This window comes from Aethina tumida, chromosome 5 (assembly GCF_024364675.1).
Source record: "Aethina tumida isolate Nest 87 chromosome 5, icAetTumi1.1, whole genome shotgun sequence".
NCBI lineage: Eukaryota > Metazoa > Arthropoda > Insecta > Coleoptera > Nitidulidae > Aethina > Aethina tumida.
In genome coordinates this window covers 4,191,433-4,218,602 of record NC_065439.1, presented here as the reverse complement: position 1 = coordinate 4,218,602, position 27,170 = coordinate 4,191,433, and the positions used below count along the sequence as shown (strand labels likewise).

Below are 27,170 nucleotides of genomic sequence, written 5' to 3'. Positions count from 1 at the left end.
TTAAATATAATATAATGTTTACTTGGTTGCATAGTAATTGTGTCTGCAAAACTGAGTTTTAGTAAAAAGATTATAAAATTATTAAAATTGACTAGTGAAAATATATAAAGTAGATTTATAACATTATTATAGATTAAGTTAAAAATTGCCAAGGACTAAAACTATGATTACATAGTTTACAAAAATTTAATGCGAAGTTAAATTAAATCAAACCACAAAACCATAATATATAGATACAAGATTGACATAGTATTCATATCTCATGTATACACAAAAAACAAATAGGGAGATATTTAAATTTAAGAGAAGAATATTTAGTTTAGAAATATTATTATCCTGTTTTGTTTAAAGTATTTTACCTTTGTATATAATTTTATGTGACATAGAAATTCATATTGTATCATATCAAAAGCTTAATAAAATATATAAAAATTTATTTATTAATAATAAATAATAAAATAAACAATCAACAATTATTTACAAAAATCCGTGTCCTGCAACGGCAGCAGGAATGTATCCTTCGTCGCCGGCCTTGTTCCTCACGTAGAACCATCCCCTCAGCTGCGAGTTCAACAGAAACACCACATCCCCTTTGGCCACCGTCAAACCTTGGCTGTGACAATTCCCATCGTAATCGGTGACGATGACGAGCAGAGTCTGCCTGACACCCTTGCTCTTGGCACTGGCGGCCGCACGGAGGTACAATCGGTCCACACTCTTTTCACCGCAACTGCTGACCGCGTTCCTGGACCTGGACCTGCACCTGCTGCCGCCGCAATCCGACTTCGAGCTCAGTTTCTCCGTGTCCGTCATGTTGCCGGACGGCTTGGGGAACACGTCCGTGCTGATCTCCCAACAGGGCGCCGGTTTGTCGTCCTCCGGCGGCGGAATTATGCCCAACGGAAGACAAGCTGCGTAACTGATGTAGCCTTCTTCGGCGTGCGGCGTTTGGATGTACAACCAATGCTGGTTCTTGAACACCGCATTCACCACCATTCCGAGGGGCAGATAGATCTCCGCCTGGTACCCTCCGATCCTGGTCTGGTAGAGCACGCTGGGGAAGGCCAGCACCACGGGTATGTTGGCCGGCTTTTCCAGAGTTGCCTAAAAAATAACCTGTGTGTTAATATATAAATAAGAAAGGATTGACGAAATCTGCATACTGACATAAATAAATATACCTTGATCAGTAAGTAAATTTGTACAACGACCATTAAAGTAAGTTACGACTTTGGTAAGTGAAACCAATTAAGTGAAAACATACACATTCCTGCTGGTCGGATTTGGTTTGTTGCCCGATTTATTTTAATGAGTGTACGAGGAACTTGTTCATTACTTTTTGTTGCAAACTTCCAATTGGAAGTGATCTCAACAATGAGTAGAAATTGTTCCAAGACACACATATGTATAATTTTATGTTGACCGCAATCTATATTTTAAATCGCAATGAATTTAATCAGCATCTCTCGGTCCATACATCAGACATGGAGGAGTGCTGATTGATTTTTGCGTTTCGCCTGAAAAACCATAATAATAAGGATAATTGAGTGGATTACCGAGTCGCACGGTACGACGGTACGAGTAAGAGCAGAGGGAGGAAGGCGGGGGAGAAGGAGGAGGCAAGACAGACATAAAGATTGGGAATTCGTTTATAGTGTGAGAACACTAGAGCGAAAACGAGACGCGGCAGTAATTTCGGGGTCGATATCCACCCACTATTGGATAATTATGGTGTTCCGATTATCTTCATATCCATCTAAATTACATATTGGACGGCAATTAGGCGGTAACGTTCTTATAAACGTTTTTATTATTAACTGCGCCTTTAATTATATGTGTGTGTGTGTTCATTTGTTTTTTCTATTTGTGTAGACAACATTAAATTTGGTGAAAACTTTCCAGGGTCACATCTTCGCCTTTCCAAACATTTCACATCGCCTCAATTAATTAAATGATTAGGCTGCTCTTAATTCGACGGTTCTCACAATCTGAATCAGTCGGATTATCCCGCACCGCATAACCAATTCTGGAACTTAACGATTGAATCAACGTTTAATGGTGCAACTCTGAAAAATGAAATCGATAATAACCATTCAATATCCTGGTAGAATTAATCTGTGCGACTCGATTGGCCGATTAACATTCTGGTCGATCGAAAAAGAGGTAAAAATTTCGCTGTTGATAATTGTCGTCTATTGAAATTTATCCTTAAATTCAAACAACGTAATTACAGTCCTGCGAGGCTATTACGAACACGATAAACTAATTTAAACGTGTTTCAATAACAACTCGGTCCGATGGTGAAGCCGCAGTTTTCCGAGTCTAATCATCTATGAAATTCTAGTAATTTACCGAATCAGCCGACAATTTGCCCAGACATTGTGCCCACGGACATTCTCATAATGCACTGCCAACGATGTGGCAGTGGCTTGGGCAAATAGACATAGACACCATATACTCTTCTTTAATTGTTCCGTCGTATCGGGACTCTAACAAGAATCAACAGTTTGCATTAATACATAATAAAATAGATATTCATAGGAGTGGTAATTGGTGAACAATTAAAATCAGTTAATTTTAAAATATTTAAAAAATAACGCATCTAGGATCTATTTAATATTCTCCACAATGATTTTAAATATTTTTTTTAATTTCATATTATATATTTTATATATAATTTATAAACCGTATAAGGCAATCATGAATAATCCATTAAGAAATCTTGTACGGTGTACCATTATTCATTTCGTTTCATTCGAACAATTTAAATTACTTTACATTAAAATCATCGTCGTTTGCAATATTAAATAATCCTTGATATTTTACATAAATAATAATTTTCTCCAAGTTGTAAATTTGAGTGTTTGTTGACCTATCATGATAGTTTAACGGCGCGTGTGTGGACGTAAGGAATGATAATTCCTTCTAAACATTTAGATTATACCATTAAGGCATTTGAATGACACGTTATGTTTTTACAACTTTCCCAAGTATGTATAAAGACGTTTAACAAGACCCACAACAGGAATTCACAGAAGAAACACTGACCTTGGTCAAGAAGGAATCAATGTCGGGAATATCGTAACCGAACTGTTGAACGTCATCGTTCCAGTTCTTAATCTTCGGACTCCTCCTTCTGTGCTTGTGTTTATCTCTGGTCCTGTCAGCCCTCAAGTTGGGCTCCGATCTCGTTCGCTCCGGACTGTTCTGACTCTTGATGACTTTACACTTCGCCTCGTTCAAGTTTGTGTTCTTGATCTTGTTGCTGATCTGCGTCCTGTTGACGTTATTTAAAGTCTGCACGTTGTTCGCAACGTCGATCTGATGGGAGTTCTGGTTTCTGCGTTTCGTTCGATACTGGAACTTGATGGGCTGTTCCGGATTGGGAGTTCTGGTCGTTTCCGGTCGGTGCAAAATCTTGAAGGGTAACTTTAACTTGTAAAAACTGCCACCCAAATGGGATGGCGTCTGACCCATATCATCTGTCTACATGTCCACGTTGGTACACAACATTTGCATCAACAGTCATTCTGCAAAACAAAAACACTGCGTCACTATTTCTCTCCTGCAAATAGGTTATTAATATTAACAGGCAAGGAATGCAGGAGGCTGATTTAGAGACAAGTCGTTGGGTATCTGGCTCCACTTAGGAATAATTAAGTAATTTTACGAGCAGCTTCCACAACTGAAACAGCCATAGAACAGTCAACACGTTAATAAATTACGGCGTTAAAGTCCATTTAATACCATCGCTAATTGATAAATGGTTTTTTGTCAAAGCGACGGTGGAAAAGCATACGTGAACATGAATCAGGAATGGTCTAGTTACGCCATGACGAAACTCGGCTGTGCATGATTTTATGGACTGCGTTCCATTTCAGATTAATTAATGGGTCCTTGGCAAATGATAAGAATCGGTAATGTCCTATCGTTATTTCTAATAATGCCCAATTTAACATTTGATACATTTGATGTAACAAATATTTGTGCACCTCAATTGATTGAGTCAAAAATTCTATAAAATATAATTTTATTATTCTGCTTTAAATAATATTTTAAATGATATTTCATATTATGACCTTTTAAATTATTTTTTTTTATTAAATTAATTTATATTTTTTAATATAATTAAAATTATATATAATGAAAGAGGTTTTAAGGAAAAGAATCCTTTAAGGTAGATAATAAAATGGTATTTGGAGATATTCATTAAAATTAGTCGTATAATGCATTTCTTATTGTTGGATGTGCTGCAACTGCTGTGTTACGACGAATATGTCTTTATATGGCACATCAGAGAGTAATGTCTCATTTATAAGCCGAATACATACGAACAGGCTTATGGTAGAAAAATACTTGTCCCAGCGCAGAAATTACACTAAAAGGATGTGCAATTCCCCGACCGACAATTAAACACGCAGATTTTCATTTTCAGCAGGAATATTCGTGCTGATTCTTAATAATTCCCCTTTTAACAAATCTTTCTCTCAACATCGCCGTCGTATACTTTAATTTAACTGACTATATTTCATAATTATTTGACGAAATGTACTTTTGTATAAAAACGATAATAAAGACAAAGATAACGGTTAATATTAAGAGAATTACTAAAAAAATTACTAAAATATACACTACTTTTTTTAACGATTCATTCCTGACAGTAACTTATTGATATTCAGTTTTTATTGCCACAGTTAACAGCAATTTAGATTCCTTTTATTAGTGTTTAATATTAAAAAAAAAGAGAAAGATAAAAGTTCGGCAATTAAAGGTTTATTGCTTATTAATAAATTATTAAAACCGTGTTAAATAAACATAGTTTTCGGCTCTTTATGATAATAATTTCTAATTTAGTTTTATGGTCAATAAAACAGTCTCTACATATTTCACAATAATTATTTTGATTAACAATTTCCAATTAATGTTGATGATTAATAAAAAACTAATCATTTTTTTAAATATAAACAAATGTGAGAATTTAGAAAAACAGCATAAATCATCGTTTAACGTTTATCGTCGTTGTGTTTTGTTGGGACCGTAAATTCAGCGGACTTTTATCATACGTATTGATAATTTTATGTAAATAATCGTAACACCCACAAAGACACGTTTACAGCGAAGGATTTCAAAAACCCGCTGTTTCAATAAAGAAATATTACGTGGTTCCGATATACGATTCATAAATATTTATCTCAGTTATCTGAAATAGTTGCGGAGATGCTAAAGAACATTTTACCTTTGGAGGCGGACTTCTAATTATGGAACCATATGGTTTATTAAAAAGAAATGAACACAGACATTTGTCGCAATGTTGTTGGACGCCCTGTACAACGTTTGCAGTCCGGAATGAATAATCTTTTATTTAGCCTCGTTGATTATTCACCGATTAAATACGGTAAATGTAGTATTGATTTTATTTTGTTTGGCTTCAATTATTTCATCAGACCGATAAACGTATTTCTTCCTATTGGAATAACGTGACATAGTTTTTAATTAGTTGCAAATTATACACGCTTCACTTCGCAGTTAGGCAAGTTTAAAAGGCAGGATGCTGTTTTTTGCGCCGACCGAGATAATTCATTTCTCGATGTCTTCTGAACTATGTAATATCTGCACGAGCGGCATTTTATGTTTGTTTGTTGCCATTTTAATAATAATATACGAATGGATTTCCGTTTATTCCACTTCTCGAGTAAATTATGTTCATTTATTTCCACATTGTCACCATTTTCTTGCTTTTTGTCTAAAGGAAATGATGTGGAATTCAACATTTTTCAACAGGTGATGTATTTTATTAAAAACCACGTACATTTATATCAATTAACTTCGATCCCATCACGTCCCAACGATAATAAAACAATGTTACACGATTTACATATAAATTTGCTTTGGATTAAATACAATTTAAAAAGGTAAAATTAAAACCATTACAGATTCTGTAATAAAAACACCGCTACAACAATTTACTTTTTTACAACCAATAAATTTAAAATATTTTAATGGGAGATAATCTGTGACATTTACAGTCAAATCGTGAATAAATAGAATAAAAAGAAAAGCCAAATAAATTTATATTTTCTTTGGACGCACACTGAAATATATCGTGGCAATTCATTAAAATCTTTTTCTCTCAGCCATATATAGAGAAGAAAAAATGCATGAAAGGATGGAACGTAATAATGCAAATAAATGTCAAAGAAAAACCATTAATTATTTCCATTGGTTCTATGAAGCAATAAAATAGAAAAGTTCATTGCTGACGACAGAAAAACAGAGCTGGAAGTCCATTCATTTTAAGAAGCAGACAGACAATCGTGGGCACCTTCAGTTTGGTGGACCACCCCGTACAAGCATTTCTATTTAGATTCACTCATCTCATCGCTGTTATCGATTAAGATTAGCAGTAAACGGCGTTCACAGTTGGCGAATCGCGAACAAACAAAAAGAACCATCAAGTCGCATACATTAACGAAACTGCCTCAACATATAAGTAATACAATTCTTGTTTTACACATTGAATTTAATTAGCTTGTACAGATGTTGCGGTTAATTAGGAATGCAAATAACAAAGAAACTTATCTGACAAATATAAAAGATCGCAGTTAGATAGTTCATTAAATCATTAAACAAGTTAGTTTATAAGACGGACATTGTCTTTGTCCATTTTAATTCCACCGAGGAATTTTGGGACGCACACTTTAATTAGAGGCCCATTGTGACACACGTAAATGATTAATCAATACTAAATTAACTATTATTGTCTAAACATTATATTTTATACTTATCATTTCAATCAAATATTTAAATAAAAATTTAAAATGAAATAAATAAATGTATTTATTGAAACATTACCAAGAATTGATAGATTTTAAGAAACTGCAAAATTACACATTAAAATAAAATTAACATTAATTTATTTTCAAAAATTTAGTGTGACAAATATATACACCAATATTATCTAACAACAACAAAACTATGATTTAGTTTTGAATAAAAACTATTTATTTCTTTTAAATATAATTAAAACTACTTATTATTTCAATATAAAGAAACAGTTTAATTCTTTTTAATCATAAGAATCATGAGAACTCACTAAATTAGTAATATTAATATAAACAATTAAGGAAGAACATTTACCTGGTAAAAATACGAAGAGGATCCTGAGTATTTATCCTGAACAGTCACACTCACAAACACCGGCGGAATCGTGTCGGTCACGTGGAAGATCCGGACGGCGTGGAGCTCATTTAGAGAATGTTGCCGAAGAACCATAACACACGATGTCCGACCGTCGAGACTCAGCGTCCGCCCCATTCTCTTCGACGCCGACCGGAACATCGAGACTCATTCAGGAACTGTCTCGTTACTAAAATTAACATCAGTTTTCTTTAATTCTTAATTCAATATAATATATACATAAATGAAAAACATTTAAAAATAAATTCTATCTGCCTGTTTCTGTAAATTTGTTATTTAATTTACACATACAGTTATAGATATAGAATTTCTGCATAAAATATACGCAAAAGTGAAGATATTTAATATATTTGTGCTTTGTTTTTAAAATGAACCAGCTAAATCTTCTGTACATGTGTATTTCTTAAAATTAAATTCAGAAATCAACTAATTAATTCAACCATTGACAACAACATAATGATCAGTCTGATATAATATTGTGTGACAGTTTGCCATGCAAGTTTGTCCAGTAATTAATTAATCTAAATTATGTTTTATCTCTGATTGGTTAATATGGTAAATTGACGGTAATCTATTAAAAACGCAATAGATATACATTATCTTCGATTTATTGATTTTATTCTGACATTTATGTACCACACATATATTAATATAAACCACCAGCTGCCAATAACAGGAAACATTATATCTTAATTGTAATCGTATTTGAATAATACGTTTTGTTTTATCTACAGACCTTTTTACTATTCCAAGATTAGTATAGCTGTAGAGAAATATCCCATTCGTTTCCATAAAGACGCCCTTAAAATATTTCAATAGTGGTGGAATGTCTATTTAGTCAAAAATAGTCCTTTGTAAAAGAGAACCCAACTTTTGACAGGTAAACAATGGACGAAATCCTAAAGAAGCAATAAAATTCTGAATGAACCACACTGTGTCATTTTGAATGGCATTTTTTACAAAAGAAACAATTCGTTAATACAAATTTTTTATGAATGTTCATTTGGCATTCAAGAAAAAATTATAATTGTGTAAAACAGTTGTTTATATTATACAGTTGTGTTGTCATTACACATTCTTGATAGTAATTAAAGCATTCCCAGAGTGTTAAGAATAATTTAATGGGAAGTTATGTGACAGGTGTTAGTTAGTACGTTATTGCTGATTTCCTGAAACGAGAGATCCCAATTTACCTTTTAATTTAGTCAACCATAAATAGGAACACACGTGTAATAATAACGAACCGTGCAAAACAAATGCATGTACGGGTTCCGTGGACGTGGAACCACCCTCGAGACGTGCGCAAGGGATCGGAGAGAGTGGACGTTTCTTTCTCATCGGTGGGGGTCGTAGGTCAGACCAGACGGTGCTCGGTGCACTCACGACGGACCCGCCTCCTGCACGCACTCGCCCGTGGACCGGGCATTAACATTCTTTTCAACCCTAAAAATAGATGGAACACGCCAGCTGAATTTCGTCCGGTCGCAGGCTAACGACGTAATTTATGGGGCCGGAGCGGAGGATCATTACGCCCCGTTTTCGCGAAACTCGATGCCCGACGATAAGGTTCCACTATTCCAAAAACCACTAATTAAATTTAATAATTAGCTTTGGCACTGGTACCACTTCAGCGTTGTGTAATTCATAAATAACTTCTACTGTAGAACATTTCTTTAATTTAATTAACAGTATTCTATCTCAATTATTTTTTACATGAATAATTGATAAAATACACTAAATGCCATATAATTATTGTATATCATGTATTGGTATCATTTGAAATTACAAAAGTTATGAACCCTTATTGTGTGTGATTAAAAAATTAATTACAGAATGTAGTAACCCTATTCTGAATGCGTAGAACTGTATAATCAATGAAGACCATAAATAATAAACACAAATAAATTTACAAATAAGATTTACAAACTAAAAAAATATACTCTACATTAAATCGAATCGAAGAAACGCAGATGATTTGGAACACTGACAATCAAAAATAATAGAATTTATTTAATTCATTAATTCTTTCCATCAAAAACTTTATGATGATCTCAAAAATTGAAAGATGTAGATTTATTTTCTTAAGATTCTAGTAAATGATATATAGAAGATTTAAATCATGCCCAGGCACATACCTTTCCAAAGTTATTAATTTGTTATACATCAAATTATAAATTTTCCTTTCAAATATGATATACTGCACATTCAGTCACGATTCAGTAGTATTATTATTGACAGAGAGGGATTCTGAAATTTTAACTCCAAGCTGCTGAAACTTATCTAAAAATAAGTACATACAACTACATTTTGTACAAATATCAAAACCTGTAATTTAAATAACATATTTTTCTCTATTAAATTTTGTCGTTAAATTAATTCCTTTTTTTCTTTTTTAATATCAGAAATACTATCACTCATATTAACACGTGTCAAAGAATAAATCACAAGTACTTATTATTTGAACAAAAAAAAAATGCGAGTTTAATATTCATAACCAGCATAGAGATTCATGTAAACCCACACCTGGTTTTCGAAATTGATCTCGACAGGATCCGTTGTTATTTGCTATCTCCGCCGGCGCTGAAATTGTAGGTGTACGAACAAGAAATTGCATTTAATTCCTACGAAATATTTCACATGATTATTCGACGGCGCATCATCGAACACACTCGTATATTACGTCGGACATTACACGCTGTAAATTACTAATCTTCGGCGTTAACATCTGTCGATTTTTTTCGTACCGTATCTCTATAATACCGGTGCTAAGATGTGATGTATCGATCTAAGAGGATATTCATGAGTTATGTTACCAAAATTATAACAGTACTTTTTACATGTAGTTAATGTTATTTTTAAAATTGAGTTGTGGAAAGTTTTCGTGCCGACGATTTTATCACATTGGTATTTGCTTGCCACCTCCCACGTATCGTACATGATGAGAGGATATTATGCAGATAACATCAAATTACTGGGTAATTTCTTTTCATGTGCTATAACCAAGTGATCACTGTACGAGAGCTATAACAAAAAATGACCATGTGTTAACTAATCACAATAATAAGAAGACAGTGTGTGCTGCTCAATACATTTAATGCAATCCTTAATGTACAAATACAAAAATTAAATAACTTAACTTAGGAATAAGTATATTCTAGTCTACATGTGTGAAAACTGATTAAGCTAACGTGGGAAATAATTCCGATATGCTCTTGTCCCAGATATCATCGTCTTCGCTGTTGTGTGGTGATCCGTGCGATTCGTATCCGGATTCCGAAGAGGAACTGTCGAAATCGCCGCACTCGGACGTTACGACCTCCACCTCGGCGTCTTCGGTGGTATACAGAACAAGAGAATTGGTATTTTCGTCGTACGTGTAGTACACAACTTCGTTATTATCTGTAAGTGTAGCAGTTACGTTAGCTGGATCAATCGTGATGATGTTTGCTGGTGCCTCCTCATGTACTTCTTTGGGAACAATCTTTTTGTATTTGTTTGTGGATGATTTACGTTTCTTGGGTGTTGGTTCATCCTGCGGTCTTGCACTGTAGTTGTGATGGAGCAGCAAGTATTTGGAAATTTCTTCCACCGTGGACTCTTTTACCTGACTTCCACAGGATTCCAATTCTTCTGATGCCTGCCCCACCACTTGGTTGTTACTAGTTGATTCATGTACTGTTCCCTAGAAAATTTCAAAAGATTAATTAGTGATGTTGAGTAATGCTCAGAGTTAGTGTCGACAATTAGACGTGGACATGGTGAAACATAGATTAGCCTCATTAAAAATAACTTTTGTTATACGAATTTCTATGGACACTTCACACGAGTCTATTAAGCTAACGGTGATGATCTGTACAAGTACAAAAACAGTGCAAATATAAAATTTCACCTTGTTTCGATACGCAAATTGGCTTTATTAATGTCATCAACACATCTAAAATAAAGAAAAATTCATTTGTGTCTGCTAAGTCTACTCGTATCCACTTGATTCTATTAGTCAGTGTGAGTACAATCTAAACAATTAATTGGGACTCTACTCCCAATTAACGTTATCTAAAAAATCCACACTCCAAAACGGCATAGAATAGAAACTTACTTGAGCATCTGTTTTTTCAGCAGCAGCTTCCAGGTCTCTGGCGATGTCTTGGAGGAGAGATTGCGTGAGTTGTTCAAGGGAAGCAATGTCGACATCGTTGTCGAGTTCGTCGAGCAGATCCGGTAGAGAAGGCAGAGCAGCCCCATCCTGAGCCAGGCCCTGGTCTCCCGCCTGCTCAGAGCCGCTGCTGAATGCGTGGCCGTTCCTCGCGGCCGAAGGAGGGACACGGTCGATCCACTCTCGGCCTCGCATTCACCAGTCAAACGGTTCTGAGCTGTGCAGTTGACGCATGGCGTTCTCAGTCTGTTGTGCAGCTCTGCGTTTTCTTCCGCGAGCCGTTGGTTCGCTTCCTTTAGACGCTCGCACTCCTCCAGGATGGCCTCGTTCTTCGCGAACAGCTCCTGGAGCGCCGCCTCCATTTGTTCCATCTTTGCTTTCTTGCGATCGCGAGATGTCTGGGCGGCCACCCTATTCTTTAGTTTCCTGAAACAACAAATGTTCTATATAAGTTCTCCACGATATCCAACTTAATCGTTGTGTCATGTTAAATTTGAAAAGGACGAAATTAAAGCTAGATTAAACTCTGTTTACTCTTGGGCAATGTTTAAACAAAGTCATATACAATGTTTAGAAGATTGTGTCAACTACAAAAAATATTAGTAATTAAGAACAAAGAAAGTAGCAATAAACCAACCTTTTCCTAACTTTTTCCATTTTTTTTAAATCAAATAATATATTAAAATTCACTGTTTCAAAACATTGAATTAATAACTGAAGAAAATCAATATAGATGTCAGTTATCTATTACTTATTCATCATTGCCTTGAACTGTGGGATTTACCCAAATGACTAAACTAAAACTAACATGTTTCTACTTACTTTCTTTGTATTTTTTCTTCCCATGATAGATGATCCAGTCGCCTTTTTTTAGACTTTGTCGGCATGTCAATGTTTTGATCAATAACGTTAAAGTTATTGTTAATATTCAAAAATTTCAATATTGATGGCACCGCTGTCATCTTATTCCTCTTCTTTTTAATATTGATCTTGTAATACAAACTGTTTGAATAGTTCACTTAAAATACACACGTTTCAGCGGTCACCATCAAATTGTAACTAACACAGAACTTCCCTCCCAATTTTACACAACGACAAACTAAATGTTTCTGATGCAATATGCGTCGAGAATCTTTCCATTCTGCGTCACGAGACTGAAGTGTATGTGGTTAAAAGTGATTGGTTGAATATTTACATTCGAGTATTTTCAACCAATCATTGACGAAATATAAAGCGGAATGTTTAAATGGTCGATATTGATCAGTTTACATGATATAAACAAAAAGAATGTTGCGTAAAATTGTAGTGTTTTGAATCGGCACTGTTGTGACTCATCGCTTATGATGCAATTGAGGATTTTTATTTGTTGTTTACTTGGATTCAATATTATCAATAAATGTACTTCTATTAATGCACTTACTTAAAAAATAATTATATAATTGTATGGATTTACATTATAAATTACATGGACATATTTAATAAAATTAAAATTATTATAATTTAATATAATAAATAAAATCTTAAATAAATAAATTAATATCTCTATTTTTAAAATTACGAATATAAAATGGTAAATCATTTTATTTTAATAATAATGTAAACTTTTTTATTATGTTAAAATTTAAAATAATAAAAAAAAGTAGCTAGGGGACACCCGGGTTTGAACCGGGGACCTCTCGATCTGCAGTCGAATGCTCTACCACTGAGCTATATCCCCTACACTAAATTATTTATTTATTTGAATATTTAACTTGAAATATTGAACTAAATTTATATTTTTAAAATTTATAATTGTTAACTGAAATTAAAATTGTAATATATATATTTGATACTAAATATACATATCAAATAGTGGCACATTATTTACGAATAATTAGCTCATAACTTCACATGAATGTTTGACAGATAAAAATAACCTAAATAGTGACAGACATTGTTTATTTAATATGCAACAATACACAATTCTTCAGTTGTAATTGAATATTGTTCTATATGCTGAATGACAACTACACAAAAATGACTAATAAATGTTAGAACGCTAATAAAATAACTTTGAAGACCCAATTCTAGTCATGAGTGGAGATATTCAACACTTGTCTGTGTTCCTTTACATTTTATGCTTTGAAATCGTAATAATCAACTCCAAAACATCGTACGTATGGCGTTTAAGCGAAGACAAAACTAAAATTGTTGAGGTCAAATTGTACGAGCAGGATGTAGGGTTTGGTGGTGGTCCAACAAGACTTGACATTTATCCAGAGGACGATCCACTGTTTCAAATATTAGTATCGACTGAACATGACGGCAAGCATTGGATTAAAAAGGCACCAGATACGTATTATTGCACAAACTGTCATCAAATAAAAAATGAAAGGTAGGAAGAAATAAAATAGTTTTGAATCAAATGTTTTGATGTTGTTTTAAGATCAACCATAACAAACAGTTCCAGTTCAGATTACTTAATAAATAATGTTGATGAAGATCCTTTGGACTGTGGCAAACCTGTTAATTTCACATTTTATGATACATTAGTGGGGGTTCTGAACAGGAAAAGACATCCACATATACCCGAACCACAAGCAATACAAATTTTCAATGTTAAGACTAAAAACAAACAGCCTGACTTAGATGTAGACTCTTTAGAGAAGAAACTGAGAAAAGCCAGAAAAGAGGTACAATTATTTAGTTGTTGTGATTGAACTTAATATGTAATAATTTGTTTATTCCAGAAACCAAAGTCTGTGCAGCTGTACAACCAGATCGGTCAGTTCTGGCGCATTAAAGGTGACACGGAAAAGGCAATCGAATGCTTCAGACGAGCGTTGGCCGTATCCCCGCACAATTCTGACGTGCTCCTGAACCTGGCCCGGGTCCTGTTCGCCCTGCAGTATCTGGACGACGCCATTTACCTGACGAGGAGGTCGTTGGAGGTGCTCAATTCGGTCAAGGGTGCGTGGCAACAGTACTTCACTCTCGGGGAGATCTTCAAAGCGTACGGACACTATCAGGAGGCGATGGTGCATCTGAGGCACACGCTCGAGCTGAAGCCCGGGTTCGAGCCGGCTCTGGTGGCTTTGCGGGAAATGGAAAACATGCCCGCGTCCACCGTGCACGTCTATACTTTAGTCATAATCGCCTGTTTGGTAATACGATCAACAGAAGTTCAATAAGAGTATGGCTAATACTGTTTTTTTATGGACAGGTCCTTGGTGTTCTTTTGGCAATCGTCTCTTCAAAAGAGGGAGCGGAAGACTGTGAAGTTAGGACGCACCATCGGCATTTCAACAAGGCGATAGCGATGCGATCTCTTAGATTCAGCGTGCCGCAGAAGCGCAAGAAGGGCACGTCGTAAACGTTTTTTAATTTCGCCGTGTACTGCTGCAACTGTTTATTTGTACCTGTTGTAATTGCTCATTTTATAATTTTAATTTATTGAATAAATTATATTACTGTGAATCTACATTACATGGCTTTTTTTTTGATGACAATGATACACCGAATTTGGAAAATAGGATTTAATTTAAACATAAAGAACAAGCATTAAAGAGGTGAGACATAGCGTTACAAAAACGGCATTTCTTAGATTTTGTATTATAATTATGTATATATAAAACGATGGATGAAGATGTAAATTTAGGCTGTATCATGAATTCCCAATCTGAATATGTCGTGTTGGACGTAAAATGAACTTCCTAGAGGTTTCAAACAAAACACTTGGGAGAATGCATGTGGTGGATCTTCATCAGCCTGAAAGACACAAACGATTTAATTAAAACAACAAAACAATTGTATTTTGGAGTTTTATTTAAGCAATAATTGTGTGGAAACAACAATTTGCAAGAATTTTATACTTTTTGTGTGCCATATAAGGTTAAAAACAGTGTGCAGTTTTTTAGTATTTTAATATTTGAATAAAAGTATTTGTCACAAGTGTAAATTGTGTACACTTTATGTATTTGTTAAGAGAACAAAAGTTGAAATGTAGAGGAAATTATCATAAAAATGCAAACAATTATTAAATGAATCACTATTATTAAATAGTAATAAGTAATAAACATGTAAATATGTTAAATATAGTAGGTTTGCCACTTGTTTTGGGAAGAAATTAAAATTAGTGCATTGCAAAAACATTAGTAATCACATGCCATTAAAGGTACAAAAAAATCAACATAAAAAATCAAGAAACATCAAGCTCAATAAGTAATGTTAGCATTAACATTATACATACTGGCATTGATGGGCTAAATTGTGTCGTGTAGCACAAGTCTAAAAATGTCGTGCTGCACAAAGAAACTTCCTTCAATCGGTTTTAAAACAAATGTTTGTACATAAGCATGTGGTAAATCTTCATCTGTCTGGTAACATTATAAATTAGACAGAGGATAAATATAATTGAACTAAAATTGCTTACCTGTAATCTACCTAATACATTAATTAAAACACCACCATCGAACATTGGTTGGGAATCTACTGCTGTTATTATTCTATTAATTTTTTGAAAGGACAAGCTCTGAAACGAAGATTATTCAATTGTTGTTTATATCTTTTAAATAAATGCGATAAGATAAACCACAAATAAATGGTCTTGACACTTACATTTAGTTTTTCCATAATTTTCACAGAGCCTTGTAATTGAGTGCCTTCAAAAGTCATAAACGAACTTTCTATCTGTAATAAAGGAACGATCAAGAAGTGAAGCACTTTTTTTAAAATCGTACTCACATTATACATGTTGACCAGGTTAGCCCGTTGAGTGGGATCATCGAATAAGGCGTAATATTGCTGTACAAAACCTTTACCGATCGCTTCGTATTGCGGATTTAGAGCCATTTTTTTCCTATTTATTTAATACCTATTTGTTGTAGGCAATTTTCGCAAGGTTGGAAAATTTAACCCCCAAAAAACGGCAAACCGTCTCACAACAGTGTCGCCAACCTCGACGGAATGAGGTTGGCGTTTATTTAATATCCCTACGCGCGAACTTTAAATTTAACTATACAGGATGTTACATTTTGCTAATTATGTAAATAATAAATAGATAATAATTTAGATTCGATTTTATGTAATAAATAATTTTAATTATAAATTAATATTAATAAATGACTTGAGAACATGTAAAGATTAATTTCTTTAAAGTGTTCAGTTTTGTTATTTTTGCCTGATTTTTAATCATTTCAAAGGGTTAACTGAAATGAATTTAAATAGAAATTAAATTTAGTAATGCTGTAGTATATAAAATTGTATTAAAATACTTAAGTACAGTTTATTAAATTTGTTATGAACATAATGAATATTCTATAAAACTTTGTATATATAGAAGTTGTTATGTTTAATATTTAATTGATCGATATTTATTACAAAGTGTTTATAATGTGTAATATAAACTAATCACAACTAATTTAATACCACACTTTATTTATCTACGTTTACAACATTATATTTTTTACTATGACATACATCACGATATACATTATGGAGTATATAGAGTGAATTGATTTAAAAATCTATATTGTCAATTTATAAATTATAATTATAGCTCGAATACAATTTGTTATTTTTTTAGTCATACTGTTTAAAGCTTAAATAAACTATTTCAAAAACATGATTATGATAACATACATCATTAAGGCAATAATAAGATTAGCTGAATGAAAAGGGGTTATATGTATGTACATATTTGTGATTTGAGACAAAATAAACAATTATTATTTACATCAATAATTACAAACACCTCTATATCAGAATTTCAGAATATCAGAAACCTGAAACTACAAAACATTGGTATTGCTTGATATATTGTTAACAGAAACTGTTGCTTTCGATAGTTAATTTAATAGTTAATTCGCCTTCATTAAAGAATAGACGTCCGATGTTAATAAACAAAAATATTTTTCCTTTGCTCGTAAATGTCAACCACTGCTTTAGTCGCTCATTTGTCACCTCCTTCCTTTTTTATTGTGTAGGCCAACCAACAGGCCAGGATGATACCGATAATCTGGAAGGAAAGGTGGAATAAACCAAAGGCTAAAGACTAAAGTGTTGATGTTACCTCGATGAAAGCGATACCGATTCCAACTCCAATTACAACTTTGGTGTTGGAGTGGATCTTCATTTCCAGTTTGTCGAAGCAACCGACAGAATGGACGAAGCTGCCCGCTCCGTTATTTTGACAGTAGTCGGAGACTTGTCCTTTTATCTCGTGATTTGAGTGGCAACAGGACAACGGCAACCTTTGTCCTTGCCAGTCGGAAATGCCGCTCACGCCGCAACATTTGAACTGAAAAATATCATTTGCGTGTTTAGTTCTGTTTAACATGAACAATGTTAATTTTAAAAGGTGAACGAACTGCAATTTATCTTGATGGTAAGAAATGGTAGCACGAAAAATAAACTTCACATTTGTATTTCCACTACTTTGAAATAATCTTTCAATTTTATTTCGTCAAATATTCATGCTGTGCTCATGAAAAGTACAAATAACAGTTCAGAAGTGACCGAGATAAGAAAATTGTCTTCTGTTGTGTAAATATTGATCATAAATACCTATTTTCTATAGGAATATTTTCAATGATAATTTATTTTCTCTTTGATTAGGATTAAAATATTAAATAAATAATAATAAGAGTTAAGTAAATTTTCGGAAAAACTAATGGTAAATGTTTTCAGTTACAATACGTTAAATAAAGTGACTGTTTGATTATAAAAGGTCATGCTTAGTTGAAATATTGATCCTTTCTGCAAACACGAATACATTAAAAACAACAAGTCGTCGAGTTATTAAAATAAAAGCTTTGTGTTGGGAAAACCATCGCAGGAAATTAACAATCATGTATTTAAGCTAGAGTTTGTTTTTTAGGTAGGAGTGAGTTTATTAACAAGTTCATTTTGGTCGATGTCGCCTCTGTTACTCAGAATGTTTATGGAAAAATAAACGCGTCAATAATCAATCAGGCGCCTCGAAATTGAAGTGCAATTTACGGGAATCATTAATATTTAATGGTAAATCATTGTTGTGTTTGGGGTTGTGGGGTTATTATGGTTCTATTCTTTTTATGACCACAACTTTACACCCACATTTTCTATTTTCTTTGGTAAAAGGAGATTTTCTTTAAATAATTTATGAGATAGAATTTATTGTTCCGGTGCAAAATTCCTGAAAAGTCAGTGACCCTCATATTACACGAAATGAATATTTTTGCGTGCTAATTTTTACCTTCTTGTGGACGTTGTCCCACGCGATTTTCTCGACGTCGTTCTCGGAATAATTTGCCATCGATTGTTTGAGGGTGTTCTTGAAGGTGTCCTGGAAATCGGTTTGATAAACGGCCGAAGCGATTCCACATGCCAATTCGATGATGAAGATGATGAGGAGGAGGACTGCAAACTGATAAAAGAATTCGATACGTGAACATGAAAATAGTCTATCGTATCGTGGTATCTGTTGAGGGTAGTTAATACCCGTGTATACTTATTCCCTAATGAACTATCGATTTAACCAGTTTTTTGACCTGAATACCGCCCCAACAAAAGAAAGGCAAACGATTCCCTCGTGGGAAAGTATCGGAAAGTTGTAGTGGAACACTCACCGCCATCAGCAGGTTGTACGACTCACGGATGGCACCGAAACAGCCCAGGAATGCGACGATGAAGACTATCGCTCCTGCCACGATGAGTACAATGGGGGGACCAAGTAGTTCGTTGTCTGCGAAGTGGTTGAAATCTGCCACGTCCGACAGAACCACTGCTCCTGCGATTATCAACCCTATTCCAGATATCTGTTAAATAAATTTAAGACAACAAATTACATTTATTCATTATATTCTCCTGCCTTATAAGAATTTTGTGTATGCATTTTTAGAAAGTTGTTAAAAAAGACAAAAATTGATGGAATAATTTAAAATGTTTTTAAGATTTATGCACAATTTAAAATGCTACATTCATTATGTTAAAAGGGTAATCCTGTTACCAAATGATTTTTCCTGCAATTTTTGTATTCCAAGTTTCATTCTTTTATTACATGATTTATTCAATCATAAATATTTCTAAAACTAAATTAAAAGTAAATATTTATTACTAAAAATATGTTTTATTGATTTACAGTGTTTAGAAATTATTTTTTAGTCGTTCATTTTAGTTGTGTCTTGGAGGAACTTTTTTGTTTATTGTATTTATTAAGAAGTAAGTTTATAACAGTTTTAGAGAATTTTAAAATCGTGTAAAACAACTGTTTTTTAAATTAAAGTTCCAAAACATTTAAATGGTTTATCCATTTTGTTAGAATTATTGATAATAAGATTTAAATAACATATTCAATATTTTTAATTAAATAAAAGTAATGTATTAACAATGAAATGTTCTAAATAGAAAAATGTATGAACCATTTCTATAAATAGATGGTTTTGGCCATTATGTGATTATATCATCTAATAAATTGGTAAATTTGTGGAATATACCACGAAATGTTATTGCAATGATGTAATGCAACAACAATAATTATTTTATGTAACTATAACATAACTAATTTGTTTATACTGTAAAATGTAATAGGATAAATATTCAAAAGTATTCTAGATTCAACAAATGAAATCATTATCAATCAAAAAAAAAAAAAAAAAACAAAAGTAAGAAAATAAAACTATTTTGAAATGTAAATTAAGATGTGTCATTTATAAATATTAAATTACACGTTTGCTTTTGTTAATACGCTTGTTTATCTGTTAATAAATAATTAATTTACTACACTATACTATATAAAAATTGTAATTTGAGTGAAAATGTTAAAGGTGTTAAACTAAAAGTAAATCACGTCAATAAAGAGTGAAATGAGAATAAATGAACCATAATGCGAAGGATATAAAATATAAATATAAATATAAAACACGAAACGATTGAACAGAGCAAATGAGTGTTACCGCAAAAATCAAATTGAAGATGAAGAGCAGATATTTGATGAAGCTCATGCCGCAGGTCTCCATTTTCGAGGGACGGAAAGCGCCGCTGGAACTCGCGTCACTTCACTAAAATGCCAACTTAAACTGAAGGGTAATGTGCGTCCATGGTCCTGGGACCTACTTTCGGACAATCCCCATTGGCGCTTCACACATACACACATACACACGTTTTGTTGCTATAGAAGCGTTCAACTTTAATTAAAACACGCACTGCACACATCGTTTCAACACTTTTGGGACATTTCATTTCTTCCATTTTTCATTCTTTTTTTGCCTATTCGAAATATTTACATTTTTAATTTTTTAGACGTATAAATCTCCTTTAAAATGTCATTTAAATAAAATGTCTAACAATTTTATCTATATAGAAAATATATATCAAAACTGTTTTTAAAGAATAACGAAGATTCACTGATTTCCAAATTATTTATTTTTTCATTTCATCATTCATTCATCAAATATATTCTATTTTGAAAAATTTGTAAAATTAGAAGTTCTTCTAATTTTCTAAATTGTTTTTCGAAGGGTTAAAAAATTTCTAAATAATTGTATATAGTAATACAAATATTCAAATATTTTTCTTTAATTATGTGTTTTAAATTAATAATTAAATACGTGTGAAAAAATATAATAGTTGTTGTTTGTTTCAAATTGGGACATAGGGTCAACTACCATAAATACCACCACCATTACCACTATCCTTTAAATAAAGCCAACAAATTTACCGGTACCGATGAACTTTACATGTTTTTTGTGTCGTGACATTTGGGCATAAATAACCCACGAGTAAGGCTCGTTTCGGGTCCATCGTTTCGGTTCTGAAATGTTTTCATAAAACGTGCGTATTAATTAATCTAATTTGTGCACACCTAATTATGTTAAATGCATTACGGGGTGTGGAAAATAATTGGGTTAAAACGGGCCGTTATCCCCTAATATTATTCATTTAAAACACTTGCTTAGATAAATCAATTTAATTAAATTAAATTATGTTTACACATCACACAGAATATTTATAAATGTGTTTGTTCTTTTCTTTTAATTCCATTTCTTTTCTTTTTAATACTATCGACACATAAAGGGCACATCCCGTTCCGATAATCTGTAATTAAAGAGAACAGTAATTGATCTTTGATTAATTGATTTACTGACATACCTTCGATGCGAGTTAAATAAGTATATCTAACAGTTTAGATAAAACTTTATTTTCTACAATTTACACTGTTCAATATAGATGCTTTATGTACAATAATTTCTGCTAGACTGCCATCCATCCCCTTGGATGGGCCTATTTAAAATAGGGAATGTTTACGTTAACCCCATTAAGGGATACTCTTAATAAGTGGGCGAAAACATTCCCATGCCTAAACCACGAAGAGATAAGATAACTAACTATATACAAAACTATATCTAACATAAACACTAATATAAACACTAATACATTTAACTCCTCCCTTCTTAGAGAGGGCCTTAGAAGGAAAGAAAAAAAAAATATTATTATTATCTTATTTAAACATATATACATACATACATATATATATAAATATATATATATATTTTTTTTTTTTTTTTAAGGGCCGTACATAATAATATTTACAACAATACATACATAATAATACCTATACAATAATATACTAATAATACATAATACATTACAATTATACTGTTATGCGCTGCCTAGAACTCATGTATTGGTCGAAGGAACAGGGAATACAATTCTTGAATTAGAGTAGTATAAATCTACTAGGAATATAATAAATACTGTATTATACTGTAATATTTATGTGTTTGTTTTTTTTTTATATATATATATTTTAACTGTTCGATTAACATGAATTTTAGGTAGTCTGGGAAGAGTATTTTTAAATTATTCGGTATATTTGAGATTTGCATTAGAATGGTATCGGTTAGACAGTGGTCTTCTTAGGTTGTTTTTGTTATAATTTGTATTGACTGTTTGTATTTTTTGTGTTAAATTTTTATTTACTACATAGGGTTTGAACTTGTTGGCAAGCTTGTTCCTGTGGTCAGTTTTGTGATAGACTATTGTACCAGGTGTATACTCCAGTGGTTCGTGTCTATTTTTATTAATATTGGTAATGTTCTTTGTTTTATCGGTAATTAATTTTTCTTTGATGTTTTTATATATTTCTTGAGTTAATTCTTTATGTTTGAGAATATAATTATTCATCATTTTTTTGTTAATGTCAATGTCGAAAGGTGAGTTCGTTTTAAGGTGGCCGTTAATTAGATCGCTCGGTTTGTGTTTTGTTGCTGAATGGATGCTGTTATTATAACCTAGTATGGCTAATGGCATTAGGTCTATGATGCTTTGGTCTTTTTCTTTTGTTTTTAATATTCGTAGGTGTTCAATTAGACTAGAGTGTAATCGTTCGATAGGACCATTTGAGGTGTGTGTGTGTGGGGTTGTGAAATGTATTTTAATTTGATGAAGATCCGTAAATTCTTTGAAAACTGTATTTTTAAATTCTGTGCCATTATCGCAGATAATAATTGATGGTGAATTATGATGGCTCATGAAAATAATAAGGGCTTTAATTATATTTATTCCGTTTGGGGAAGTTACCGGGTATGCTTGAGCATATTTTGAAAATGAGTCTACTATCGTCAAAAATTTTTGTGTGTTTGCTGAAAATATATCGATATGTACAATTTCGAATGGGTGAGACGGCGTAGGTGAAACATTGAGGATTTGTTTAGGGGGGTTTCGGTCGTATTTTAATGTTTGACAAATTTGACAGTTGTTTATGTACATTGAAATTGTATTAGTCATATTAGGCCAATAATACCGGTTTCGCAGTTGCATTGTTGTTTCATTGATACCCCGATGGTTTGTTTTACCTTCGTGGTATTTTTGAATAATGTGTGTTTGTTCATGATCATCTTCGACGTCTTGTAAGATTTCGTTACAAATGACTAACTTAAGAGCAGAATTTCTGAAGTTAGATTGTAGTGTACAATTTAATAGATTGAAGTACTCTTTTTGATTTATTAAAATTGCAAAGGTTTTGTTACTGGTCGTAAATTCTTTAAATATTTTTATTATATCTTGCTCAAAATTTATTTTTGTAACTTCGATGGTTGTTCGATTTTTGTTGTCAAATAGTTTTTTCAAGACAGGTTTCTTTGGGTTTTGTAACACTACGTTGATAATAATTTGATCTTTGAACATATTTAAGGGCTTTTCTGAAATTGGGATATTTAAAATAGGATTCTCTAAGCTCGTGTGGACGGTTGCATTATCGTTAATTTCTAAATTGTCTTTTGGTTGAGCATTTTCTAGTGTTTCTAGGATTTCGTCTAGGTCTTCGACATCTGACATTTCGGGGGCATTTGCCAGAATAGATTCTAGTTCTGCCATTGGATCAAGTTCGTTATTGTGCATATTACATTCGGTTATTTTTATTCTGGAGAGTGCATCAGCATTAGTGTTCGATGAACCTTTTTTGTATATAATTTCGTAATTATATTCATCCAATTTAAGACGCCAACGGGTGAGTCGTGAATTAGGATCTTTGACTGAAAATAACCAATGTAATGGTTTATGATCCGAAAAAATTTTAAATTTTTGACCATACAGGTAAGGGCGGAAGTACTTTGTTGCCCAAACTATTGCCAACAATTCGCGCTCAATGGAGCTATAATTACATTCAGCTTCGTTAAGGGTTCTGGACGCATATGCAATGGGTTTATCTTTGCCAGGCTCTCCTTGTGACAGAACGGCGCCTATTGCGAAATTGCTCGCGTCTGTTGTCAAATTGAAGGTTTTTGTGAAATCTGGATATTGAAGGATTGGGTCGTTCATTAACAGTTCTTTACAATTATTAAAACAATTTATGTATTCCGGTGTTAAAGTGATTTTTGCATTTTTCTTTAATAGTTTGGTCATTGGTTTGGTCAAATGTGCGTTGGGAATGAAGCGCCTGTAGTAACCTAAAAGTCCAAGGAAGCTTTTTATTTCTTTACTAGTTTTGGGAATTGGAAATTTTTTTATTGCGATTATTTTGTCTGGATTTGGTTTAATACCTTCTTTTGTAATTATATGCCCTAAGAATGATGTTTCTTTTTTTAAGAATTCGCATTTGTCTAGTTGAATTTGAAAGTGTGCCTTGCGTAGCTTACCGAACACGAGTTCAAGATTGTTAATGTGTTCTTGAAGGGAGTTTGAGAAAACGATAATATCGTCTAGGTACACAAGACAGATTTTTCCAATCAATTCTCTCAGGATATTGTCCATAACTCGTTGGAAAGTCGCCGGGGCGTTCTTTAGACCGAAAGGCATGCGGACGTATTCGTAATGGCCGTTTTCGGCATTAAAAGCCGTTTTTTGTACATCGTCAGGGTGCATTTCGATTTGATGGAAACCGCTGGCTAAATCTAGAGTGGAGAAATAATTACAACGTCCTAGTTTGTCCAGGACATCAGTTATGTTTGGTATTGGATATTTATCGTCTATTGTTTTTTCATTTAATTTGCGATAATCCACAACTATTCGCCATTTTTTCTTTCCGGAAGCGTCTGATTTTTTAGGTACTACCCAAATAGGGGCGGACCAAGGAGAGTGGCTAGGACGGATTATGCCCTGTTCTAACATATTGTTAATTTGATTCTTTACCTCCTCGCGATGTACGAAGGGATATCTGTATGTTTTAGTAAAAACAGGTATTTCGTCTGTAGTACGAATCCTATGTGTAATTTGATTGCTGAAGGTTAGACTATCATCTGGTTTAAAGAAGACGTCTTTATATTTTCTGCATAGTTTGATAATTTCTTTTTTTTCTTCTGAATTTAGATGATCAGTCCTAATAACTTCGGAAATATTTCTTAATTTAGTTTCTTTTGCTGTTATATGAAAATTATACAGCTCGAAATTATTGTCTGCTTTGTAGGCTTTTAGCGGGTAAAGTAAGGAAAAATTAATTTCGTCATCTGATACATTTGAAATTTCTATAAGTGCTTTACCATTTTTAGCTGTCGTTAATATTTCAGGAATTTTGCAATTTTGAATTGTTTGTTTTGGAATTAATATATTACCTTCGGAGATTGTTGTAGGCACTTGTAATGTTATTGTGGTGTTACCGGGAATAAGTTTTTGAATTAATATGTTATTACTAGTCTGTAGATAGAGAATTTTATTATTTGAATTTGGGGTGCTTAGAATGTTATTAGGAATATCTAGTTTTATTTGTAGGATATGCATATTATCTACTCCTATTAGACCGTCAAAAATTTCGTGAAATTTAAATAAATGAAATGTTATCACCTCATTACTATTAAATTCTGGAAATGCCTTTATTTGCATGACCTCGTCGTGTTTGGATGATGCAAATGCTGTTGTAACAATAAATGGTTCTTTGATTATTTTGTGAGGGTAATGTTTATGAGCGATTAAAGGATTAAGAAAAGATTTTGTAGAGCCTGTGTCGATAAGTAATTTTAATTGAGGGTTTTTTATTTGGATGTAAGGAAGTTTTTTTCCGTTGGGATTTGTGTGGAATTCAATTACTTTGTCGGTTTTGAATATTGGTCGTCCCGAAAATTTTCATAATAAGGACTCTCTTCGTTAAATTCGTAAGTAGTCTCGTTTTGATTGGTTTTAGTGTCGACTGGATTATTGTTTTCTAAGTTATAGAGCTCTTCAAACTGAAATTTAGGTGACTGATTTTGACGAGAATTGATTGTTTTGGCTCTAACGTGGGATACACCACTCATTGGTGTAGGGTGTTGGGTTCTGTTTTGTTTAGTTCGAAAATTTACAGGGTTACGGGGAAAGTTTTGTTGTCTGTTGGGGACGCCTTGACCATGCTGGCGATTTTGGGAACCTTGGGAAAAATTTTGATTGAGTGGTCTATTATAATTTCTTTGGTTTTGGGAACCTTGGGAAAAATTTTGATTGGGTGATCTATTATAATTTGTTTGAACTTGAGAAGCATAGTAATTGAATTTTTCTTCGCTTTTTACGAATTCAAGAGCTTCTAACATATTTCTTGGACTTTTTACCCTTAACATTGAGGCTAATATAGTTGGTTTTACATTTGCTTGGAATACCGTTAGGGCGCTTTGGTTAAAATGTTCTAATTTCATGTGTCGCATTTCTGGATTCGGTTCATTTAGGGTTACATAATTATTAAAAATATTGCATAATTCGTAAATTTTATTGTAATAATCCGAAGCGGTTTCGCTGCGGCTTTGCCGTAACTGGTGAAGATCGTACAACAAACTATGCTCATTTCTAATATCACCAAAGTGTCTAATCAATTCCGTTCTAATTTGTGTAATCGAAGTTGCGTTTGAGTTTTCAATAACTGCGAGGGCTGGGCCTCGTAGTTTATTAGTAATAGAAGCGGTGATGTAGTCGTTTATTAAACTTTCGGGGTCCTTAATATCATAAAATTTGTTAACTACTTTTTCCAGTCTCCCAATAAAAAATCGAAGTTTGGACGAATCACCATCAAAGGTAGGAATGGTATCCATCATGTCTTTAATTGTAATTTGAGCCATTTTGATTTACTTGTTTGTTTTTACTAGTTAATAAATTTAATTTTGAAATTAATATCGAGTTCTAGCAGTTTTTAGTACTCTAATTCTGAATTGCTTCAATTTCAATTCTTTAAAATGTTAATGGGAAAACATGAGTTACTTACATAAAATTTATAATTTTATCCCCGTTGCGTGGACTTCTCCTCGATGGACGTAGTTCAGCGTGTGGGATGGTTTAATTTGTGGTTTCCTTCTGGTTTCTCCGCGATGGACGTAACTAGTTGGGAGTTCCACTTGTTTGATTTCCTGAATCTCTTCTTACTGGTTTCTCCACGATGGACTTAACTCAGTTGGATTCTCGTAGATTC

General features: G+C 33.1%; 5 protein-coding genes and 1 non-coding gene across 9 annotated transcripts; 1 reads left to right on the top strand and 5 right to left on the bottom strand.

Annotated features, from left to right (window-relative positions):
* Nucleotides 1–451: 451 nt before the first annotated feature.
* On the bottom strand, nt 452–8,977 carry LOC109600326 (uncharacterized). Its single transcript, XM_020016466.2, has 4 exons — nt 8,391–8,977; nt 7,138–7,366; nt 3,049–3,530; nt 452–1,104 (listed from the first exon to the last, which is right to left on the bottom strand). The coding sequence occupies exons 3-4, from the start codon at nt 3,475–3,477 to the stop codon at nt 478–480; spliced, it is 1,056 nt and encodes a 351-aa protein (XP_019872025.1). The 5' UTR covers nt 3,478–3,530; nt 7,138–7,366; nt 8,391–8,977; the 3' UTR covers nt 452–477.
* A 1,296-nt stretch (nt 8,978–10,273) lies between these two features.
* On the bottom strand, nt 10,274–12,466 carry LOC109606134 (X-box-binding protein 1). Of its 2 annotated transcripts, XM_049967719.1 has the most exons (4): nt 12,173–12,466; nt 11,294–11,776; nt 11,087–11,131; nt 10,274–10,879 (listed from the first exon to the last, which is right to left on the bottom strand). In XM_049967719.1, the coding sequence occupies exons 1-4, from the start codon at nt 12,310–12,312 to the stop codon at nt 10,798–10,800; spliced, it is 750 nt and encodes a 249-aa protein (XP_049823676.1). In that variant the 5' UTR covers nt 12,313–12,466; the 3' UTR covers nt 10,274–10,797. The 2 variants fall into 2 exon arrangements, with proteins under 2 accessions (XP_049823676.1, XP_019878263.1); XM_020022704.2 differs by lacking the exon at nt 11,087–11,131 and having other exon boundaries at nt 12,173–12,455.
* Nucleotides 12,467–12,995: 529 nt separating this feature from the next.
* Nucleotides 12,996–13,067, bottom strand: Trnac-gca (transfer RNA cysteine (anticodon GCA)). The gene has a single exon. It is a non-coding gene; the product is annotated as a tRNA-Cys (tRNA).
* A 195-nt stretch (nt 13,068–13,262) lies between these two features.
* LOC109606137 (uncharacterized) lies at nt 13,263–14,810 on the top strand. Of its 2 annotated transcripts, none has more exons than XM_049967724.1 (4): nt 13,263–13,724; nt 13,794–14,022; nt 14,080–14,493; nt 14,553–14,810. In XM_049967724.1, the coding sequence occupies exons 1-4, from the start codon at nt 13,423–13,425 to the stop codon at nt 14,700–14,702; spliced, it is 1,095 nt and encodes a 364-aa protein (XP_049823681.1). In that variant the 5' UTR covers nt 13,263–13,422; the 3' UTR covers nt 14,703–14,810. The 2 variants fall into 2 exon arrangements, with proteins under 2 accessions (XP_049823681.1, XP_019878266.2); XM_020022707.2 differs by having other exon boundaries at nt 13,264–13,724; nt 13,776–14,022.
* A 40-nt stretch (nt 14,811–14,850) lies between these two features.
* LOC109600323 (probable nuclear transport factor 2) lies at nt 14,851–16,293 on the bottom strand. Of its 2 annotated transcripts, XM_020016462.2 has the most exons (5): nt 16,073–16,293; nt 15,947–16,018; nt 15,762–15,860; nt 15,579–15,705; nt 14,851–15,097 (listed from the first exon to the last, which is right to left on the bottom strand). In XM_020016462.2, the coding sequence occupies exons 1-4, from the start codon at nt 16,178–16,180 to the stop codon at nt 15,592–15,594; spliced, it is 393 nt and encodes a 130-aa protein (XP_019872021.1). In that variant the 5' UTR covers nt 16,181–16,293; the 3' UTR covers nt 14,851–15,097; nt 15,579–15,591. The 2 variants fall into 2 exon arrangements, with proteins under 2 accessions (XP_019872021.1, XP_019872020.1); XM_020016461.2 differs by lacking the exon at nt 15,579–15,705 and having other exon boundaries at nt 16,073–16,289.
* Nucleotides 16,294–16,745: 452 nt separating this feature from the next.
* On the bottom strand, nt 16,746–20,417 carry LOC109606142 (CD63 antigen-like). The gene is made up of 5 exons (XM_020022712.2): nt 20,263–20,417; nt 18,937–19,125; nt 18,564–18,734; nt 17,400–17,627; nt 16,746–17,345 (listed from the first exon to the last, which is right to left on the bottom strand). Exons 1-5 carry the CDS (start codon nt 20,323–20,325, stop codon nt 17,280–17,282), a joined length of 717 nt encoding a protein of 238 aa, XP_019878271.1. The 5' UTR covers nt 20,326–20,417; the 3' UTR covers nt 16,746–17,279.
* Nucleotides 20,418–27,170: the final 6,753 nt, after the last annotated feature.

Coding starts and splice junctions, on each gene's coding strand:
- LOC109600323 (XM_020016462.2), bottom strand. CDS start 16,180: ATGGCTCTAAATCCGCAATACGAAGCGATCGGTAAAGGTTTTGTACAG. Junction 15,861..15,946: donor AAATTATGGAAAAACTAAAT/GTAAGTGTCAAG, acceptor TCTTCGTTTCAG/AGCTTGTCCTTTCAAAAAAT. Junction 15,706..15,761: donor ATGTATTAGGTAGATTACAG/GTAAGCAATTTT, acceptor TAATGTTACCAG/ACAGATGAAGATTTACCACA.
- LOC109606137 (XM_020022707.2), top strand. CDS start 13,423: ATGAGTGGAGATATTCAACACTTGTCTGTGTTCCTTTACATTTTATGC. Junction 13,725..13,775: donor CATCAAATAAAAAATGAAAG/GTAGGAAGAAAT, acceptor TGTTGTTTTAAG/ATCAACCATAACAAACAGTT. Junction 14,494..14,552: donor TAGTCATAATCGCCTGTTTG/GTAATACGATCA, acceptor TTTTATGGACAG/GTCCTTGGTGTTCTTTTGGC.
- LOC109606134 (XM_049967719.1), bottom strand. CDS start 12,312: ATGACAGCGGTGCCATCAATATTGAAATTTTTGAATATTAACAATAAC. Junction 11,777..12,172: donor GAAGAAAAAATACAAAGAAA/GTAAGTAGAAAC, acceptor TTGTTGTTTCAG/GAAACTAAAGAATAGGGTGG. Junction 10,880..11,086: donor AATTTGCGTATCGAAACAAG/GTGAAATTTTAT, acceptor GAAATTTTCTAG/GGAACAGTACATGAATCAAC.
- LOC109606142 (XM_020022712.2), bottom strand. CDS start 20,325: ATGGAGACCTGCGGCATGAGCTTCATCAAATATCTGCTCTTCATCTTC. Junction 17,628..18,563: donor GGGACAACGTCCACAAGAAG/GTAAAAATTAGC, acceptor GATATTTTTCAG/TTCAAATGTTGCGGCGTGAG. Junction 17,346..17,399: donor TCGGTATCGCTTTCATCGAG/GTAACATCAACA, acceptor CTTTCCTTCCAG/ATTATCGGTATCATCCTGGC.
- LOC109600326 (XM_020016466.2), bottom strand. CDS start 3,477: ATGGGTCAGACGCCATCCCATTTGGGTGGCAGTTTTTACAAGTTAAAG. Junction 1,105..3,048: donor TTGATTCCTTCTTGACCAAG/GTCAGTGTTTCT, acceptor GTTATTTTTTAG/GCAACTCTGGAAAAGCCGGC.